General features: G+C 44.2%; 2 protein-coding genes across 3 annotated transcripts in view; one reads left to right on the forward strand and one right to left on the reverse strand.

Moving 5' to 3' along the window:
• Positions 1-783: 783 nt before the first annotated feature.
• Positions 784-19,950, forward strand: LOC139568457 (guanine nucleotide-binding protein G(I)/G(S)/G(O) subunit gamma-13-like). The gene is made up of 3 exons (XM_071390285.1): positions 784-1,131; positions 15,416-15,513; positions 19,450-19,950. Exons 2-3 carry the CDS (start codon positions 15,416-15,418, stop codon positions 19,553-19,555), a joined length of 204 nt encoding a protein of 67 aa, XP_071246386.1. The 5' UTR covers positions 784-1,131; the 3' UTR covers positions 19,556-19,950.
• The window catches only part of chtf18 (CTF18, chromosome transmission fidelity factor 18 homolog (S. cerevisiae)), a gene marked incomplete at its 5' end in the record, with an annotated part of 96,588 nt that continues 94,447 nt past the window's right edge, over positions 19,796-21,936 (reverse strand). For both annotated transcript variants that reach the window (XM_071390284.1, XM_071390283.1), the window contains 1 exon segment: positions 19,796-20,179. In XM_071390284.1, coding sequence (XP_071246385.1) covers positions 20,058-20,179 — 122 coding nt within the window.

Here is a 21,936-nt window from a genome sequence, read left to right on the forward strand (position 1 = left end):
AGTGTCTGATTGAGAAAGAGGATAGAGGGAGAAAGGGAGTGTCTGATAGAGGAAGAGGATAGAGGGAGAAAGGGAGTGTCTGATAGAGGAAGAGGATAGAGGGAGAAAGGGAGTGTCTGATAGAGGAAGAGGATAGAGGGAGAAAGGGAGTGTCTGATAGAGGAAGAGGATAGAGGGAGAAAGGGAGTGTCTGATAGAGGAAGAGGATAGAGGGAGAAAGGGAGTGTCTGATAGAAGAAGAGGATAGAGGGAGAAAGGGAGTGTCTGATAGAGGAAGAGGATAGAGGGAGAAAGGGAGTGTCTGATAGAGGAAGAGGATAGAGGGAGAAAGGGAGTGTCTGATAGAGGAAGAGGATAGAGGGAGAAAGGGAGTGTCTGATAGAGGAAGAGGATAGAGAGAGAAAGGGAGTGTCTGATAGAGGAAGAGGATAGAGGGAGAAAGGGAGTGTCTGATAGAGGAAGAGGATAGAGAGAGAAAGGGAGTGTCTGATAGAGGAAGAGGATAGAGGGAGAAAGGGAGTGTCTGATAGAGGAAGAGGATAGAGAGAGAAAGGGAGTTTCTGATAGAGGAAGAGGATAGAGGGAGAAAGGGAGTGTCTGATAGAGGAAGAGGATAGAGGGAGAAAGGGAGTGTCTGATAGAGGAAGAGGATAGAGGGAGAAAGGGAGTGTCTGATAGAGGGAGAAGAGGAGTGTCTGATAGAGGGAGAGGATAGAGGGAGAAAGGGAGTGTCTGATAGAGGAAGAGGATAGAGGGAGAAAGGGAGTGTCTGATAGAGGAAGAGGATAGAGAGTGTCTGATAGAGGAAGAGGATAGAGAGAGAAAGGGAGTGTCTGATTGAGAAAGAGGATAGAGAGAGTGAGGCAGTTCCACAAGCAGACGACAGAAGCGGATTGATCTCTCTCGCGCTATATTCGGTCTTGTCTACCGGGAGATGCTCGAGCGTTCCTGATTTTTCCGCTCTAACCACCGCTAATTCCCGTTAGAGCTCGTTACCTCCACTGTACTGTTTTCGGTAGTTTGAGGGGGGTAAATCGCGTGTCGTCTGTCTGGGAACATAAGGCTAACCAGCGCTGCAGCTCATCTGGATCAGAACCTCACGACTAGAACCACCAGGTCTCCGGTAAAACGGTAAGAAACACCACAGAACCTCCCCGGCGCTCCTTCCGTGATGAATCTGTTAACAGTCTCGTAGCAGCATCATTCGGTCTGTAACCGTCTATACGGCCTATATCATGTCAATCCCTTTAGATGGGCCAGCTGTAATGTAAACATTGGCTGTAGTGTACAAATTCATGAAAACTAAAATGAGCTTGTTTTTTGGTCTTTAATATAATGTTAGGCATTAAGGTTAAACAGTGGTTAGGGTTTAACAATCATATTTGATGACTTTGTGGCGGTGTTGGCGAGTGACCACTGCAGATCTGCCTCCAGAACAACATTCATAAGGGACAACGCGAAAGCTACAGAGGAGCGCCAACGGTTCTACCGTTTTATAACGTGTATTTATTAAAGGGGTTTTTATCAGCATAATGCCATCTCTGGATATTGACGCCATTTCTATTCTCTAGATAAACTCCCGAGGTTCAGCTATTTTCTTTGTTGATCGCGATAATGTGTTATTTCAGGCCAGGATGAGATTATTGGTTTATTTAAATAGGGCAGATGAAAACACGGAGACAGCTGCGTCACTCTAACGCTCTCTGGCTTTGTTGTCTCGACATGACATTTTACATTAAACGTTATCTGTTAAAACGGGGGATTTAACGTTGTGTTCTCTGTAAAAAAAAAAATCGGGGGATTTACCGGAACTGAAGAACAGAACGACTTGTTTTCTTCAGTGAAACGGCAGCTAGTGGTGATGAGCGCGGAGACCGGGAGAACAGAGAATCAGTGACGTCTATAATCATTTTACACTATAAAAAAATTATTATATATAAACACAATCATAGACTTATATAAATATATAACCCCATTTAATCAGAAGTACACTGTATTCGTATTGAGTGTCTAGATGTATATATGATCATAGCTGAGGTGTAATACATCTGTACCTGGTGGTGCTGCTCAGCAAAAGGACCTAATAAAAGGCACATGACCCAGTTATTCAGTCTCTCTCTCACACACACACACACACACACGGACACGGACACGGACACGGACACACACACACACACACACACACACACACACACACACACACACACACACACACACACACACACACACACACACACACACACACACACACACACACACACACACACACACACACACACACACACACACACACACACACACACACACACACACACACGTACGTTCTGGTCATATAGGAGCCTGTCTGGTAGCAGAGTGTAGACTATATATAGATATGTCTGGTAGCAGAGTGTAGACTATATATAGATATGTCTGGTAGCAGAGTGTAGACTATGTATAGATATGTCTGGTAGCAGAGTGTAGACTATGTATAGATATGTCTGGTAGCAGAGTGTAGACTATGTATAGATATGTCTGGTAGCAGAGTGTAGACTATGTATAGATATGTCTGGTAGCAGAGTGTAGACTATGTATAGATATGTCTGGTAGCAGAGTGTAGACTATGTATAGATATGTCTGGTAGCAGAGTGTAGACTATGTATAGATATGTCCGGTAGCAGAGTGTAGACTATATATAGATATGTCTGGTAGCAGAGTGTAGACTATGTATAGATATGTCTGGTAGCAGAGTGTAGACTATGTATAGATATGTCTGGTAGCAGAGTGTAGACTATGTATAGATATGTCTGGTAGCAGAGTGTAGACTATATATAGATATGTCTGGTAGCAGAGTGTAGACTATATATAGATATGTCTGGTAGCAGAGTGTAGACTATGTATAGATATGGTAGCAGAGTGTAGACTATGTATAGATATGTCTGGTAGCAGAGTGTAGACTATGTATAGATATGTCTGGTAGCAGAGTGTAGACTATGTATAGATATGTCTGGTAGCAGAGTGTAGACTATGTATAGATATGTCTGGTAGCAGAGTGTAGACTATGTATAGATATGTCTGGTAGCAGAGTGTAGACTATGTATAGATATGTCTGGTAGCAGAGTGTAGACTATGTATAGATATGTCTGGTAGCAGAGTGTAGACTATGTATAGATATGTCTGGTAGCAGAGTGTAGACTATATATAGATATGTCTGGTAGCAGAGTGTAGACTATGTATAGATACAGTGGGGAGAACAAGTATTTGATACACTGCTGATTTTGCCATTTTTCCTACTTACAAAGCATGTAGAGGTCTGTCATTTTTATCATAGGTACACTTCAACTGTGAGAGACGGAATCTAAAACAAAAATCCAGAAAATCACATTGTATGATTTTTAAGTAATTAATTTGCATTTTATTGCATGACATAAGTATTTGATACATCAGAAAAGCAGAACTTAATATTTGGTACAGAAACCTTTGTTTGCAATTACAGAGATCATACGTTTCCTGTAGTTCTTGACCAGGTTTGCACACACTGCAGCAGGGATTTTGGCCCACTCCTCCATACAGACCTTCTCCAGATCCTTCAGGTTTTGGGTCTGTCACTGGGCAATACGGACTTTCAGCTCCCTCCAAAGATTTTCTATTGGGTTCAGGTCTGGAGACTTGCTAGGCCACTCCAGGACCTTGAGATGCTTCTTACGGAGCCACTCCTTAGTTGCCCTGGCTGTGTGTTTCGGGTCGTTGTCATGCTGGAAGACCCAGCCACGACCCATCTTCAATGCTCTTACTGAGGGAAGGAGGTTGTTGGCCAAGATCTCGCGATACATGGCCCCATCCATCCTCCCCTCAATACGGTGCAGTCGTCCTGTCCCCTTTGCAGAAAAGCATCCCCAAAGAATGATGTTTCCACCTCCATGCTTCACGGTTGGGATGGTGTTCTTGGGGTTGTACTCATCCTTCTTCTTCCTCCAAACACGGCGAGTGGAGTTTAGACCAAAAAGCTCTATTTTCGTCTCATCAGACCACATGACCTTCTCCCATTCCTCCTCTGGATCATCCAGATGGTCATTGGCAAACTTCAGATGGCCTGGACATGCGCTGGCTTGAGCAGGGGGACCTTGCGTGCGCTGCAGGATTTTAATCCATGACGGCGTAGTGTGTTACTAATGGTTTTCTTTGAGACTGTGGTCCCAGCTCTCTTCAGGTCATTGACCAGGTCCTGCCGTGTAGTTCTGGGCTGATCCCTCACCTTCCTCATGATCATTGATGCCCCACAAGGTGAGATCTTGCATGGAGCCCCAGACCGAGGGTGATTGACCGTCATCTTGAACTTCTTCCATTTTCTAATAATTGCGCCAACAGTTGTTGCCTTCTCACCAAGCTGCTTGCCTATTGTCCTGTAGCCCATCCCAGCCTTGTGCAGGTCTACAATTGTATCCCTGATGTCCTTACACAGCTCTCTGGTCTTGGCCATTGTGGAGAGGTTGGAGTCTGTTTGATTGAGTGTGTGGACAGGTGTCTTTTATACAGGTAACGAGTTCAAACAGGTGCAGTTAATACAGGTAATGAGTGGAGAACAGGAGGGCTTCTTAAAGAAAAACTAACAGGTCTGTGAGAGCCGGAATTCTTACTGGTTGGTAGGTGATCAAATACTTATGTCATGCAATAAAATGCAAATTAATTACTTAAAAATCATACAATGTGATTTTCTGGATTTTTGTTTTAGATTCCGTCTCTCACAGTTGAAGTGTACCTATGATAAAAATTACAGACCTTTACATGCTTTCTAAGTAGGAAAACCTGCAAAATCGGCAGTGTATCAAATACTTGTTCTCCCCACTGTATGTCTGGTAGCAGAGTGTAGACTATGTATAGATATGTCTGGTAGCAGAGTGTAGACTATGTATAGATATGTCTGGTAGCAGAGTGTAGACTATGTATAGATATGTCTGGTAGCAGAGTGTAGACTATGTATAGATATGTCTGGTAGCAGAGTGTAGACTATGTATAGATATGTCTGGTAGCAGAGTGTAGACTATGTATAGATATGTCTGGTAGCAGAGTGTAGACTATGTATAGATATGTCTGGTAGCAGAGTGTAGACTATGTATAGATATGTCTGGTAGCAGAGTGTAGACTATGTATAGATATGTCTGGTAGCAGAGTGTAGACTATGTATAGATATGTCTGGTAGCAGAGTGTAGACTATGTATAGATATGGCTGGTAGCAGAGTGTAGACTATGTATAGATATGGCTGGTAGCAGAGTGTAGACTATATATAGATATGTCTGGTAGCAGAGTGTAGACTATGTATAGATATGTCTGGTAGCAGAGTGTAGACTATGTATAGATACAGTGGGGAGAACAAGTATTTGATACACTGCTGATTTTGCCATTTTTCCTACTTACAAAGCATGTAGAGGTCTGTAATTTTTATCATAGGTACACTTCAACTGTGAGAGACGGAATCTAAAACAAAAATCCAGAAAATCACATTGTATGATTTTTAAGTAATTAATTTGCATTTTATTGCATGACATAAGTATTTGATACATCAGAAAAGCAGAACTTAATATTTGGTACAGAAACCTTTGTTTGCAATTACAGAGATCATACGTTTCCTGTAGTTCTTGACCAGGTTTGCACACACTGCAGCAGGGATTTTGGCCCACTCCTCCATACAGACCTTCTCCAGATCCTTCAGGTTTTGGGTCTGTCACTGGGCAATACGGACTTTCAGCTCCCTCCAAAGATTTTCTATTGGGTTCAGGTCTGGAGACTTGCTAGGCCACTCCAGGACCTTGAGATGCTTCTTACGGAGCCACTCCTTAGTTGCCCTGGCTGTGTGTTTCGGGTCGTTGTCATGCTGGAAGACCCAGCCACGACCCATCTTCAATGCTCTTACTGAGGGAAGGAGGTTGTTGGCCAAGATCTCGCGATACATGGCCCCATCCATCCTCCCCTCAATACGGTGCAGTCGTCCTGTCCCCTTTGCAGAAAAGCATCCCCAAAGAATGATGTTTCCACCTCCATGCTTCACGGTTGGGATGGTGTTCTTGGGGTTGTACTCATCCTTCTTCTTCCTCCAAACACGGCGAGTGGAGTTTAGACCAAAAAGCTCTATTTTCGTCTCATCAGACCACATGACCTTCTCCCATTCCTCCTCTGGATCATCCAGATGGTCATTGGCAAACTTCAGATGGCCTGGACATGCGCTGGCTTGAGCAGGGGGACCTTGCGTGCGCTGCAGGATTTTAATCCATGACGGCGTAGTGTGTTACTAATGGTTTTCTTTGAGACTGTGGTCCCAGCTCTCTTCAGGTCATTGACCAGGTCCTGCCGTGTAGTTCTGGGCTGATCCCTCACCTTCCTCATGATCATTGATGCCCCACAAGGTGAGATCTTGCATGGAGCCCCAGACCGAGGGTGATTGACCGTCATCTTGAACTTCTTCCATTTTCTAATAATTGCGCCAACAGTTGTTGCCTTCTCACCAAGCTGCTTGCCTATTGTCCTGTAGCCCATCCCAGCCTTGTGCAGGTCTACAATTGTATCCCTGATGTCCTTACACAGCTCTCTGGTCTTGGCCATTGTGGAGAGGTTGGAGTCTGTTTGATTGAGTGTGTGGACAGGTGTCTTTTATACAGGTAACGAGTTCAAACAGGTGCAGTTAATACAGGTAATGAGTGGAGAACAGGAGGCCTTCTTAAAGAAAAACTAACAGGTCTGTGAGAGCCGGAATTCTTACTGGTTGGTAGGTGATCAAATACTTATGTCATGCAATAAAATGCAAATTAATTACTTAAAAATCATACAATGTGATTTTCTGGATTTTTGTTTTAGATTCCGTCTCTCACAGTTGAAGTGTACCTATGATAAAAATTACAGACCTTTACATGCTTTCTAAGTAGGAAAACCTGCAAAATCGGCAGTGTATCAAATACTTGTTCTCCCCACTGTATGTCTGGTAGCAGAGTGTAGACTATGTATAGATATGTCTGGTAGCAGAGTGTAGACTATGTATAGATATGTCTGGTAGCAGAGTGTAGACTATGTATAGATATGTCTGGTAGCAGAGTGTAGACTATGTATAGATATGTCTGGTAGCAGAGTGTAGACTATGTATAGATATGTCTGGTAGCAGAGTGTAGACTATGTATAGATATGTCTGGTAGCAGAGTGTAGACTATGTATAGATATGTCTGGTAGCAGAGTGTAGACTATGTATAGATATGTCTGGTAGCAGAGTGTAGACTATGTATAGATATGTCTGGTAGCAGAGTGTAGACTATGTATAGATATGTCTGGTAGCAGAGTGTAGACTATGTATAGATATGGCTGGTAGCAGAGTGTAGACTATGTATAGATATGGCTGGTAGCAGAGTGTAGACTATATATAGATATGTCTGGTAGCAGAGTGTAGACTATGTATAGATATGTCTGGTAGCAGAGTGTAGACTATGTATAGATACAGTGGGGAGAACAAGTATTTGATACACTGCTGATTTTGCCATTTTTCCTACTTACAAAGCATGTAGAGGTCTGTAATTTTTATCATAGGTACACTTCAACTGTGAGAGACGGAATCTAAAACAAAAATCCAGAAAATCACATTGTATGATTTTTAAGTAATTAATTTGCATTTTATTGCATGACATAAGTATTTGATACATCAGAAAAGCAGAACTTAATATTTGGTACAGAAACCTTTGTTTGCAATTACAGAGATCATACGTTTCCTGTAGTTCTTGACCAGGTTTGCACACACTGCAGCAGGGATTTTGGCCCACTCCTCCATACAGACCTTCTCCAGATCCTTCAGGTTTTGGGTCTGTCACTGGGCAATACGGACTTTCAGCTCCCTCCAAAGATTTTCTATTGGGTTCAGGTCTGGAGACTTGCTAGGCCACTCCAGGACCTTGAGATGCTTCTTACGGAGCCACTCCTTAGTTGCCCTGGCTGTGTGTTTCGGGTCGTTGTCATGCTGGAAGACCCAGCCACGACCCATCTTCAATGCTCTTACTGAGGGAAGGAGGTTGTTGGCCAAGATCTCGCGATACATGGCCCCATCCATCCTCCCCTCAATACGGTGCAGTCGTCCTGTCCCCTTTGCAGAAAAGCATCCCCAAAGAATGATGTTTCCACCTCCATGCTTCACGGTTGGGATGGTGTTCTTGGGGTTGTACTCATCCTTCTTCTTCCTCCAAACACGGCGAGTGGAGTTTAGACCAAAAAGCTCTATTTTCGTCTCATCAGACCACATGACCTTCTCCCATTCCTCCTCTGGATCATCCAGATGGTCATTGGCAAACTTCAGATGGCCTGGACATGCGCTGGCTTGAGCAGGGGGACCTTGCGTGCGCTGCAGGATTTTAATCCATGACGGCGTAGTGTGTTACTAATGGTTTTCTTTGAGACTGTGGTCCCAGCTCTCTTCAGGTCATTGACCAGGTCCTGCCGTGTAGTTCTGGGCTGATCCCTCACCTTCCTCATGATCATTGATGCCCCACAAGGTGAGATCTTGCATGGAGCCCCAGACCGAGGGTGATTGACCGTCATCTTGAACTTCTTCCATTTTCTAATAATTGCGCCAACAGTTGTTGCCTTCTCACCAAGCTGCTTGCCTATTGTCCTGTAGCCCATCCCAGCCTTGTGCAGGTCTACAATTGTATCCCTGATGTCCTTACACAGCTCTCTGGTCTTGGCCATTGTGGAGAGGTTGGAGTCTGTTTGATTGAGTGTGTGGACAGGTGTCTTTTATACAGGTAACGAGTTCAAACAGGTGCAGTTAATACAGGTAATGAGTGGAGAACAGGAGGGCTTCTTAAAGAAAAACTAACAGGTCTGTGAGAGCCGGAATTCTTACTGGTTGGTAGGTGATCAAATACTTATGTCATGCAATAAAATGCAAATTAATTACTTAAAAATCATACAATGTGATTTTCTGGATTTTTGTTTTAGATTCCGTCTCTCACAGTTGAAGTGTACCTATGATAAAAATTACAGACCTTTACATGCTTTCTAAGTAGGAAAACCTGCAAAATCGGCAGTGTATCAAATACTTGTTCTCCCCACTGTATGTCTGGTAGCAGAGTGTAGACTATGTATAGATATGTCCGGTAGCAGAGTGTAGACTATGTATAGATATGTCTGGTAGCAGAGTGTAGACTATGTATAGATATGTCTGGTAGCAGAGTGTAGACTATGTATAGATATCTCTGGTAGCAGAGTGTAGACTATGTATAGATATGTCTGGTAGCAGAGTGTAGACTATGTATAGATATGTCTGGTAGCAGAGTGTAGACTATATATAGATATGTCTGGTAGCAGAGTGTAGACTATGTATAGATATGTCTGGTAGCAGAGTGTAGACTATGTATAGATATGTCCGGTAGCAGAGTGTAGACTATGTATAGATATGTCTGGTAGCAGAGTGTAGACTATGTATAGATATGTCTGGTAGCAGAGTGTAGACTATGTATAGATATGTCTGGTAGCAGAGTGTAGACTATGTATAGATATGTCTGGTAGCAGAGTGTAGACTATATATAGATATGTCTGGTAGCAGAGTGTAGACTATGTATAGATATGTCTGGTAGCAGAGTGTAGACTATGTATAGATATGTCTGGTAGCAGAGTGTAGACTATGTATAGATATGTCTGGTAGCAGAGTGTAGACTATGTATAGATATGTCTGGTAGCAGAGTGTAGACTATGTATAGATATGTCTGGTAGCAGAGTGTAGACTATGTATAGATATGTCTGGTAGCAGAGTGTAGACTATATATAGATATGTCTGGTAGCAGAGTGTAGACTATGTATAGATATGTCTGGTAGCAGAGTGTAGACTATGTATAGATATGTCTGGTAGCAGAGTGTAGACTATGTATAGATATGTCTGGTAGCAGAGTGTAGACTATGTATAGATATGTCTGGTAGCAGAGTGTAGACTATGTATAGATATGTCTGGTAGCAGAGTGTAGACTATGTATAGATATGTCTGGTAGCAGAGTGTAGACTATGTATAGATATGTCTGGTAGCAGAGTGTAGACTATGTATAGATATGTCTGGTAGCAGAGTGTAGACTATGTATAGATATGTCTGGTAGCAGAGTGTAGACTATATATAGATATGTCTGGTAGCAGAGTGTAGACTATGTATAGATATGTCTGGTAGCAGAGTGTAGACTATGTATAGATATGTCTGGTAGCAGAGTGTAGACTATGTATAGATATGTCTGGTAGCAGAGTGTAGACTATGTATAGATATGTCTGGTAGCAGAGTGTAGACTATGTATAGATATGTCTGGTAGCAGAGTGTAGACTATGTATAGATATGTCTGGTAGCAGAGTGTAGACTATGTATAGATATGTCTGGTAGCAGAGTGTAGACTATGTATAGATATGTCTGGTAGCAGAGTGTAGACTATGTATAGATATGTCTGGTAGCAGAGTGTAGACTATATATAGATATGTCTGGTAGCAGAGTGTAGACTATGTATAGATATGTCTGGTAGCAGAGTGTAGACTATGTATAGATATGTCTGGTAGCAGAGTGTAGACTATATATAGATATGTCTGGTAGCAGAGTGTAGACTATATATAGATATGTCTGGTAGCAGAGTGTAGACTATGTATAGATATGTCTGGTAGCAGAGTGTAGACTATGTATAGATATGTCTGGTAGCAGAGTGTAGACTATGTATAGATATGTCTGGTAGCAGAGTGTAGACTATGTATAGATATGTCTGGTAGCAGAGTGTAGACTATGTATAGATATGTCTGGTAGCAGAGTGTAGACTATGTATAGATATGTCTGGTAGCAGAGTGTAGACTACGTATAGATATGTCTGGTAGCAGAGTGTAGACTATGTATAGATATGTCTGGTAGCAGAGTGTAGACTATGTATAGATATGTCTGGTAGCAGAGTGTAGACTATGTATAGATATGTCTGGTAGCAGAGTGTAGACTATGTATAGATATGTCTGGTAGCAGAGTGTAGACTATGTATAGATATGTCTGGTAGCAGAGTGTAGACTATGTATAGATATGTCTGGTAGCAGAGTGTAGACTATGTATAGATATGTCTGGTAGCAGAGTGTAGACTATGTATAGATATGTCTGGTAGCAGAGTGTAGACTATGTATAGATATGTCTGGTAGCAGAGTGTAGACTATGTATAGATATGTCTGGTAGCAGAGTGTAGACTATATATAGATATGTCTGGTAGCAGAGTGTAGACTATGTATAGATATGTCTGGTAGCAGAGTGTAGACTATGTATAGATATGTCTGGTAGCAGAGTGTAGACTATATATAGATATGTCTGGTAGCAGAGTGTAGACTATATATAGATATGTCTGGTAGCAGAGTGTAGACTATGTATAGATATGTCTGGTAGCAGAGTGTAGACTATGTATAGATATGTCTGGTAGCAGAGTGTAGACTATGTATAGATATGTCTGGTAGCAGAGTGTAGACTATGTATAGATATGTCTGGTAGCAGAGTGTAGACTATGTATAGATATGTCTGGTAGCAGAGTGTAGACTATGTATAGATATGTCTGGTAGCAGAGTGTAGACTACGTATAGATATGTCTGGTAGCAGAGTGTAGACTATGTATAGATATGTCTGGTAGCAGAGTGTAGACTATGTATAGATATGTCTGGTAGCAGAGTGTAGACTATGTATAGATATGTCTGGTAGCAGAGTGTAGACTATGTATAGATATGTCTGGTAGCAGAGTGTAGACTACGTATAGATATGTCTGGTAGCAGAGTGTAGACTATGTATAGATATGTCTGGTAGCAGAGTGTAGACTACGTATAGATATGTCTGGTAGCAGAGTGTAGACTATGTATAGATATGTCTGGTAGCAGAGTGTAGACTATGTATAGATATGTCTGGTAGCAGAGTGTAGACTATGTATAGATATGTCTGGTAGCAGAGTGTAGACTACGTATAGATATGTCTGGTAGCAGAGTGTAGACTATGTATAGATATGTCTGGTAGCAGAGTGTAGACTATATATAGATATGTCTGGTAGCAGAGTGTAGACTATATATAGATATGTCTGGTAGCAGAGTGTAGACTACGTATAGATATGTCTGGTAGCAGAGTGTAGACTATGTATAGATATGTCTGGTAGCAGAGTGTAGACTATGTATAGATATGTCTGGTAGCAGAGTGTAGACTATGTATAGATATGTCTGGTAGCAGAGTGTAGACTACGTATAGATATGTCTGGTAGCAGAGTGTAGACTATGTATAGATATGTCTGGTAGCAGAGTGTAGACTACGTATAGATATGTCTGGTAGCAGAGTGTAGACTATGTATAGATATGTCTGGTAGCAGAGTGTAGACTATGTATAGATATGTCTGGTAGCAGAGTGTAGACTATGTATAGATATGTCTGGTAGCAGAGTGTAGACTATGTATAGATATGTCTGGTAGCAGAGTGTAGACTACGTATAGATATGTCTGGTAGCAGAGTGTAGACTATGTATAGATATGTCTGGTAGCAGAGTGTAGACTACGTATAGATATGTCTGGTAGCAGAGTGTAGACTATGTATAGATATGTCTGGTAGCAGAGTGTAGACTATGTATAGATATGTCTGGTAGCAGAGTGTAGACTATGTATCGATATGTCTGGTAGCAGAGTGTAGACTACGTATAGATATGTCTGGTAGCAGAGTGTAGACTATGTATAGATATGTCTGGTAGCAGAGTGTAGACTATGTATAGATATGTCTGGTAGCAGAGTGTAGACTATATATAGATATGTCTGGTAGCAGAGTGTAGACTATGTATAGATATGTCTGGTAGCAGAGTGTAGACTATGTATAGATATGTCTGGTAGCAGAGTGTAGACTATGTATAGATATGTCTGGTAGCAGAGTGTAGACTATATATAGATATGTCTGGTAGCAGAGTGTAGACTATATATAGATATGTCCGGTAGCAGAGTGTAGACTATGTATAGATATGACTGGTAGCAGAGTGTAGACTATATATAGATATGTCTGGTAGCAGAGTGTAGACTATATATAGATATGTCTGGTAGCAGAGTGTAGACTATGTATAGATATGTCTGGTAGCAGAGTGTAGACTATATATAGATATGTCTGGTAGCAGAGTGTAGACTATGTATAGATATGTCTGGTAGCAGAGTGTAGACTATGTATAGATATGTCTGGTAGCAGAGTGTAGACTATATATAGATATGTCTGGTAGCAGAGTGTAGACTATGTATAGATATGTCTGGTAGCAGAGTGTAGACTATATATAGATATGTCTGGTAGCAGAGTGTAGACTATGTATAGATATGTCTGGTAGCAGAGTGTAGACTATATATAGATATGTCTGGTAGCAGAGTGTAGACTATATATAGATATGTCTGGTAGCAGAGTGTAGACTATATATAGATATGTCTGGTAGCAGAGTGTAGACTATGTATAGATATGTCTGGTAGCAGAGTGTAGACTATATATAGATATGTCTGGTAGCAGAGTGTAGACTATATATAGATATGTCTGGTAGCAGAGTGTAGACTATGTATAGATATGACTGGTAGCAGAGTGTAGACTATGTATAGATATGTCTGGTAGCAGAGTGTAGACTATATATAGATATGTCTGGTAGCAGAGTGTAGACTATATATAGATATGTCTGGTAGCAGAGTGTAGACTATGTATAGATATGTCTGGTAGCAGAGTGTAGACTATGTATAGATATGTCTGGTAGCAGAGTGTAGACTATGTCTGGTAGCAGAGTGTAGACTATGTATAGATATGTCTGGTAGCAGAGTGTAGACTATGTATAGATATGTCTGGTAGCAGAGTGTAGACTATGTATAGATATGTCTGGTAGCAGAGTGTAGACTATGTCTGGTAGCAGAGTGTAGACTATGTATAGATATGTCTGGTAGCAGAGTGTAGACTATGTATAGATATGTCTGGTAGCAGAGTGTAGACTATGTATAGATATGTCTGGTAGCAGAGTGTAGACTATGTCTGGTAGCAGAGTGTAGACTATGTATAGATATGTCTGGTAGCAGAGTGTAGACTATGTATAGATATGTCTGGTAGCAGAGTGTAGACTATGTATAGATATGTCTGGTAGCAGAGTGTAGACTATGTATAGATATGTCTGGTAGCAGAGTGTAGACTATGTATAGATATGTCTGGTAGCAGAGTGTAGACTATATATAGATATGTCTGGTAGCAGAGTGTAGACTATGTATAGATATGTCTGGTAGCAGAGTGTAGACTATGTATAGATATGTCTGGTAGCAGAGTGTAGACTATGTATAGATATGTCTGGTAGCAGAGTGTAGACTCTGTATAGATATGTCTGGTAGCAGAGTGTAGACTCCGTATAGATATGTCTGGTAGCAGAGTGTAGACTATGTATAGATATGTCTGGTAGCAGAGTGTAGACTATGTATAGATATGTCTGGTAGCAGAGTGTAGACTATATATAGATATGTCTGGTAGCAGAGTGTAGACTATGTATAGATATGACTGGTAGCAGAGTGTAGACTATGTATAGATATGTCTGGTAGCAGAGTGTAGACTATGTATAGATATGTCTGGTAGCAGAGTGTAGACTATGTATAGATATGTCTGGTAGCAGAGTGTAGACTATGTATAGATATGTCTGGTAGCAGAGTGTAGACTATATATAGATATGTCTGGTAGCAGAGTGTAGACTATGTATAGATATGTCTGGTAGCAGAGTGTAGACTATATATAGATATGTCTGGTAGCAGAGTGTAGACTATATATAGATATGTCTGGTAGCAGAGTGTAGACTATGTATAGATATGTCTGGTAGCAGAGTGTAGACTATGTCTAGATATGTCTGGTAAAATAATGTAATGTGAAATGTGTGTGTGTAATGTAATGTGTGTGTAATGCGTGTATATAATGGGTATGTGTGTAATGTAATGTATGTATTATGTAATGTTTGTATAATGTAATGTGTGTTTAATGTGTGTGTGTATAAAGTGTGTGTGTATAATGTGATCTGTATATAATGTAATGTGTGTATAATGTAATGTGTGTATTATGTAATGTGTGTATTATGTAATGTGTGTATATTGTAATGTGTGTATATTGTAATGTGTGTATTCTGTAATGTGTGTATTCTGTAATGTGTGTATTCTGTAATGTGTGTACTATGTAATGTGTGTATAATGTAATGTGTGTATAATGTAATGTGTGTATAATGTGTGTATTATGTAATGTGTGTATTATGTAATGTGTGTATTATGTAATGTGTGTATTATGTAATGTGTGTACTATGTAATGTGTGTATTATGTAATGTGTGTATTATGTAATGTGTGTATATTGTAATGTGTGTACTATGTACTGTGTGTACTATGTACTGTGTGTACTATGTAATGTGTGTATTATGTGTGTAGATGGAGGACTTGGACCTTCCCCAGATGAAGAGAGAGGTGGAGAGTCTTCAGTACCAGCTGGCCATCAACAGAGAGAAATCCTCCATCACTGTTACTGAGTAGGTAGTTTCCTTCTGGTCTCTACCCCAGTGTCCTTCTGGTCTCTACCCCAGTGTCCTTCTGGTCTCTACCCCAGTGTCTAGTCCTTCTGGTCTCTACCCCAGTGTCTAGTCCTTCTGGTCTCTATCCCAATGTCCTTCTGGTCTCTACCCCAGTGTCCTTCTGGTCTCTACCCCAGTGTCCTTCTGGTCTCTACCCCAGTGTCCTTCTGGTCTCTATCCCAATGTCCTTCTGGTCTCTACCCCAGTGTCCTTCTGGTCTCTACCCCAGTGTCCTTCTGGTCTCTACCCCAGTGTTCTTCTGGTTTCTACCCCAGTGTCCTTCTGGTCTCTACCCCAGTGTCCTTCTGGTCTCTATCCCAGTGTCCTTCTGGTCTCTACCCCAGTGTCCTTCTGGTCTCTACCCCAGTGTCCTTCTGGTCTCTACCCCAGTGTCTAGTCCTTCTGGTCTCTATTCCAGTGTCTAGTCCTTCTGGTCTCTACCCCAGTGTCCTTCTGGTCTCTACCCCAGTGTCCTTCTGGTCTCTACCCCAGTGTCCTTCTGGTCTCTACCCCAGTGTCCTTCTGGTCTCTACCCCAGTGTCCTTCTGGTCTCTACCCCAGTGTCTAGTCCTCCTGGTCTCTATCCCAGTGTCCTTCTGGTCTCCATCCCAGTGTCCTTCTGGTCTCTACCCCAGTGCCCTTCTGGTCTCTATCCCAGTGTCCTTCTGGTCTCTACCCCAGTGTCCTTCTGGTCTCTATCCCAGTGTCCTTCTGGTCTCTATCCCAGTGTCCTTCTGGTCTCTACCCCAGTGTCCTTCTGGTCTCTACCCCAATGTCCTTCTGGTCTCTACCCCAGTGTCCTTCTGGTCTCTACCCCAGTGTCCTTCTGGTCTCTACCCCAGTGTCTAGTCCTCCTGGTCTCTATCCCAGTGTCCTTCTGGTCTCCATCCCAGTGTCCTTCTGGTCTCTACCCCAGTGCCCTTCTGGTCTCTATCCCAGTGTCCTTCTGGTCTCTACCCCAGTGTCCTTCTGGTCTCTATCCCAGTGTCCTTCTGGTCTCTATCCCAGTGTCCTTCTGGTCTCTACCCCAGTGTCCTTCTGGTCTCTACCCCAATGTCCTTCTGGTCTCTACCCCAGTGTCCTTCTGGTCTCTACCCCAGTGTCCTTCTGGTCTCTACCCCAGTGTCCTTCTGGTCTCTACCCCAGTGTTCTTCTGGTTTCTACCCCAGTGTCCTTCTGGTCTCTACCCCAGTGTCCTTCTGGTCTCTATCCCAGTGTCCTTCTGGTCTCTACCCCAGTGTCCTTCTGGTCTCTACCCCAGTGTCTAGTCCTTCTGGTCTCTACCCCAGTGTCCTTCTGGTCTCTACCCCAGTGTCTAGTCCTTCTGGTCTCTATTCCAGTGTCTAGTCCTTCTGGTCTCTACCCCAGTGTCCTTCTGGTCTCTACCCCAGTGTCCTTCTGGTCTCTACCCCAGTGTCCTTCTGGTCTCTACCCCAGTGTCTAGTCCTCCTGGTCTCTACCCCAGTGTCTAGTCCTCCTGGTCTCTATCCCAGTGTCCTTCTGGTCTCCATCCTAGTGTCCTTCTGGTCTCTACCCCAGTGCCCTTCTGGTCTCTATCCCAGTGTCCTTCTGGTCTCTATCCCAGTGTCCTTCTGGTCTCTATCCCAGTGTCCTTCTGGTCTCTACCCCAGTGTCCTTCTGGTCTCTACCCCAATGTCCTTCTGGTCTCTACCCCAGTGTCCTTCTGGTCTCTACCCCAGTGTCCTTCTGGTCTCTACCCCAGTGTCTAGTCCTCCTGGTCTCTATCCCAGTGTCCTTCTGGTCTCCATCCCAGTGTCCTTCTGGTCTCTACCCCAGTGCCCTTCTGGTCTCTATCCCAGTGTCCTTCTGGTCTCTACCCCAGTGTCCTTCTGGTCTCTATCCCAGTGTCCTTCTGGTCTCTATCCCAGTGTCCTTCTGGTCTCTACCCCAGTGTCCTTCTGGTCTCTACCCCAGTGTCCTTCTGGTCTCTACCCCAGTGTCCTTCTGGTCTCTACCCCAGTGTCCTTCTGGTCTCTACCCCAGTGTCCTTCTGGTCTCTACCCCAGTGTTCTTCTGGTTTCTACCCCAGTGTCCTTCTGGTCTCTACCCCAGTGTCCTTCTGGTCTCTATCCCAGTGTCCTTCTGGTCTCTACCCCAGTGTCCTTCTGGTCTCTACCCCAGTGTCTAGTCCTTCTGGTCTCTACCCCAGTGTCCTTCTGGTCTCTACCCCAGTGTCTAGTCCTTCTGGTCTCTATTCCAGTGTCTAGTCCTTCTGGTCTCTATTCCAGTGTCTAGTCCTTCTGGTCTCTACCCCAGTGTCCTTCTGGTCTCTACCCCAGTGTCCTTCTGGTCTCTACCCCAGTGTCCTTCTGGTCTCTACCCCAGTGTCTAGTCCTCCTGGTCTCTACCCCAGTGTCTAGTCCTCCTGGTCTCTATCCCAGTGTCCTTCTGGTCTCCATCCCAGTGTCCTTCTGGTCTCTACCCCAGTGCCCTTCTGGTCTCTATCCCAGTGTCCTTCTGGTCTCTATCCCAGTGTCCTTCTGGTCTCTATCCCAGTGTCCTCTGGTCTCTATCCCAGTGTCCTTCTGGTCTCTACCCCAATGTCTAGTCCTTCTGGTCTCTACCCCAGTGTCTAGTCCTTCTGGTCTCTATTCCAGTGTCTCGTCCTTCTGGTCTCTATCCCATAGTCCTCCTGGTCTCTATCCCAGTGTCCTTCTGGTCTCTATCCCAGTGTCTAGTCCTTCTGGTCTCTACCCCAGTGTCTAGTCCTTCTGGTCTCTACCCCAGTGTCTAGTCTTTCTGGTCTCTACCCCAGTGTCCTTCTGGTCTCTATCCCAGTGTCCTTCTGGTCTCTATCCCAGTGTCTAGTCCTTCTGGTCTCTATCCCAGTGTCTAGTCCTTCTGGTCTCTACCCCAGTGTCTAGTCCTTCTGGTCTCTACCCCAGTGTCTAGTCCTTCTGGTCTCTACCCCAGTGTCTAGTCCTTCTGGTCTCTACCCCAGTGTCTAGTCCTTCTGGTCTCTACCCCAGTGTCCTTCTGGTCTCTATCCCAGTGTCCTTCTGGTCTCTATCCCAGTGTCCTTCTGGTCTCTATCCCAGTGTCCTTCTGGTCTCTACCCCAGTGTCCTTCTGGTCTCTATCCCAGTGTCTAGTCCTTCTGGTCTCTATCCCAGTGTCTAGTCCTTCTGGTCTCTATCCCAGTGTCTAGTCCTTCTGGTGTCTATCCCAGTGTCTAGTCCTTCTGGTCTCTACCCCAGTGTCTAGTCCTTTTGGTCTCTATCCCAGTGTCCTTCTGGTCTCTATCCCAGTGTCCTTCTGGTCTCTACCCCAGTGTCCTTCTGGTCCCTATCCCAGTGTCCTTCTGGTCCCTATCCCAGTGTCCTTCTGGTCTCTACCCCAGTGTCTAGTCCTTCTGGTCTCTACCCCAGTGTCTAGTCCTTCTGGTCTCTACCCCAGTGTCTAGTCCTTCTGGTCTCTATCCCAGTGTCCTTCTGGTCTCTATCCCAGTGTCCTTCTGGTCTCTACCCCAGTGTCCTTCTGGTCTCTATCCCAGTGTCCTTCTGGTCTCTACCCCAGTGTCCTTCGCGTTTCTACCCCAGTGTCTAGTCCTTCTGGTCTCTACCCCAGTGTCTAGTCCTTCTGGTCTCTAGCAACCTTGTCCACATCCGGGATTCAATCTAGCAACCTTGTCTAAGTCCGGGATTCAAACTAGCAACTTTGTCTACGTCCGGGATTCAAACCCATCGTGGATTTTTAAAGGCAAATGTTTTCGCGTTCGGGGAGATCCCATTCACGGTAAACGCTGTCGGCCCAATCAGAACCTTTAAAAACACCAAGAACCTAAACCTGAGACCGGATTGAATCCCAGTGGATCGAGGGGTGTGGTCTAACAGGGTGTGGTCTAACAGTGTGTGTGTGTGTGTTCTCTTGGCAGGCTGGTGAAATGGATCGAGGGGTGTGTGTGTGACGACCCATTCCTGAACCCAGAGCTGATGAGGGCCAACCCCTGGGTGGAGAAAGGCAAATGTGTGATCCTCTAACTGATTCACACACACACACACACACACCGACACAGACACACAATATACACACACACACACACCAAGTTATCCCGTCCTATTTATTTGTACATCCATGTCTATGGTTTTAGTTGAAAGTTCCTTCCTGTGAGCAACATGTCCTACATTGAAAATAGTCCCCTTCCTGTGAGCAACATGTCCTACATTGAAAGCAGCTTTGCAGAGTTCATCTCAGAGCTTTGTTAAAGAACGAGATAGAAGTTTGTTGTTAACTGAATCACACTTTTTATTGGCTTTTTTCCACTGTCAATCAGAATACACTGTTTTTATTGGCTGTTTCCACTGTCAATCAGAATACACTGTTTTTATTGGCTGTTTCCACTGTCAATCAAACATAATAAAGAGGTGGTTTGACAGATTGACTCGTGATAATTTATTTACTAACATTCTAACGTGTATGAGATGGAGTGTGTGTGTACGGTGTGTGTGTGTGTGTGTGTGTGTGTGTGTGTGTGTGTGTGAGTTATAGCAGTTCTCTGATGTAGATGTTGCGTCGCACGGCATTGGACACGCCCTCGTTGAAACGGAACCACACGTCACTGTTGCCAACCGCTGTCCCCATGGCAACCTCCACACACACCTCACCTAGTGACAGAAAGAGACAGTTTACAGTTAAAACACACACAGATACACAGCCTCTACACATTCATATGAACAACGTTCCCTCTATGGGGCGACGCGCAGTAGCCCCCAGACTGAGACAGTAATATCAGCCCCCCAGACTGAGACAGTAGTATCAGCCCCCCAGACTGAGACAGTAGTATCAGCCCCCAGACTGAGACAGTAATATCAGCCCCCAGACTGAGACAGTAATATCAGCCCCCAGACTGAGACAGTAATATCAGCCCCCAGACTGAGACAGTAATATCAGCCCCCAGACTGAGACAGTAGTATCAGCCCCCAGACTGAGACAGTAGTATCAGCTCCCAGACTGAGACAGTAATATCAGCCCCCAGACTGAGACAGTAATATCAGCCCCAGACTGAGACAGTAATATCAGCCCCCAGACTGAGACAGTAATATCAGCCCCCAGACTGAGACAGTAATATCAGCCCCCAGACTGAGACAGTAGTATCAGCTCCCAGACTGAGACAGTAGTATCAGCTCCCAGACTGAGACAGTAGTATCAGCCCCCAGACTGAGACAGTAGTATCAGCTCCCAGACTGAGACAGTAATATCAGCCCCCAGACTGAGACAGTAATATCAGCCCCCAGACTGAGACAGTAATATCAGCCCCCAGACTGAGACAGTAATATCAGCCCCCAGACTGAGACAGTAATATCATCCCCCCAGACTGAGACAGTAATATCAGCCCCCAGACTGAGACAGTAATATCAGCCCCCAGACTGAGACAGTAGTATCAGCCCCCAGACTGAGACAGTAATATCAGCCCCCAGACTGAGACAGTAGTATCAGCCCCCAGACTGAGACAGTAGTATCAGCCCCCCAGACTGAGCCAGTAATATCAGCCCCCAGACTGAGACAGTAGTATCAGCCCCCAGACTGAGACAGTAATATCAGCCCCCAGACTGAGACAGTAATATCAGCCCCCAGACTGAGACAGTAGTATCAGCCCCCCAGACTGAGACAGTAATATCAGCCCCCAGACTGAGACAGTAATATCAGCCCCCAGACTGAGACAGTAATATCAGCCCCCCAGACTGAGACAGTAATATCAGCCCCCAGACTGAGACAGTAGTATCAGCCCCCCAGACTGAGCCAGTAATATCAGCCCCCAGACTGAGACAGTAGTATCAGCCCCCAGACTGAGACAGTAATATCAGCCCCCAGACTGAGACAGTAATATCAGCCCCCAGACTGAGACAGTAGTATCAGCCCCCCAGACTGAGACAGTAATATCAGCCCCCAGACTGAGACAGTAATATCAGCCCCCAGACTGAGACAGTAATATCAGCCCCCCAGACTGAGACAGTAATATCAGCCCCCAGACTGAGACAGTAGTATCAGCCCCCCAGACTGAGCCAGTAATATCAGCCCCCAGACTGAGACAGTAGTATCAGCCCCCAGACTGAGACAGTAGTATCAGCCCCCAGACTGAGACAGTAGTATCAGCCCCCAGACTGAGACAGTAATATCAGCCCCCAGACTGAGACAGTAATATCAGCCCCCAGACTGAGACAGTAATATCAGCCCCCAGACTGAGACAGTAATATCAGCCCCCCAGACTGAGACAGTAGTATCAGCCCCCAGACTGAGACAGTAATATCAGCCCCCAGACTGAGACAGTAGTATCAGCCCCCAGACTGAGACAGTAATATCAGCCCCCAGACTGAGACAGTAGTATCAGCCCCCCAGACTGAGACAGTAGTATCAGCCCCCA

Source organism: Salvelinus alpinus, chromosome 2 (genome assembly GCF_045679555.1).
Source record: "Salvelinus alpinus chromosome 2, SLU_Salpinus.1, whole genome shotgun sequence".
Classification (NCBI taxonomy): Eukaryota; Metazoa; Chordata; class Actinopteri; order Salmoniformes; family Salmonidae; genus Salvelinus; species Salvelinus alpinus.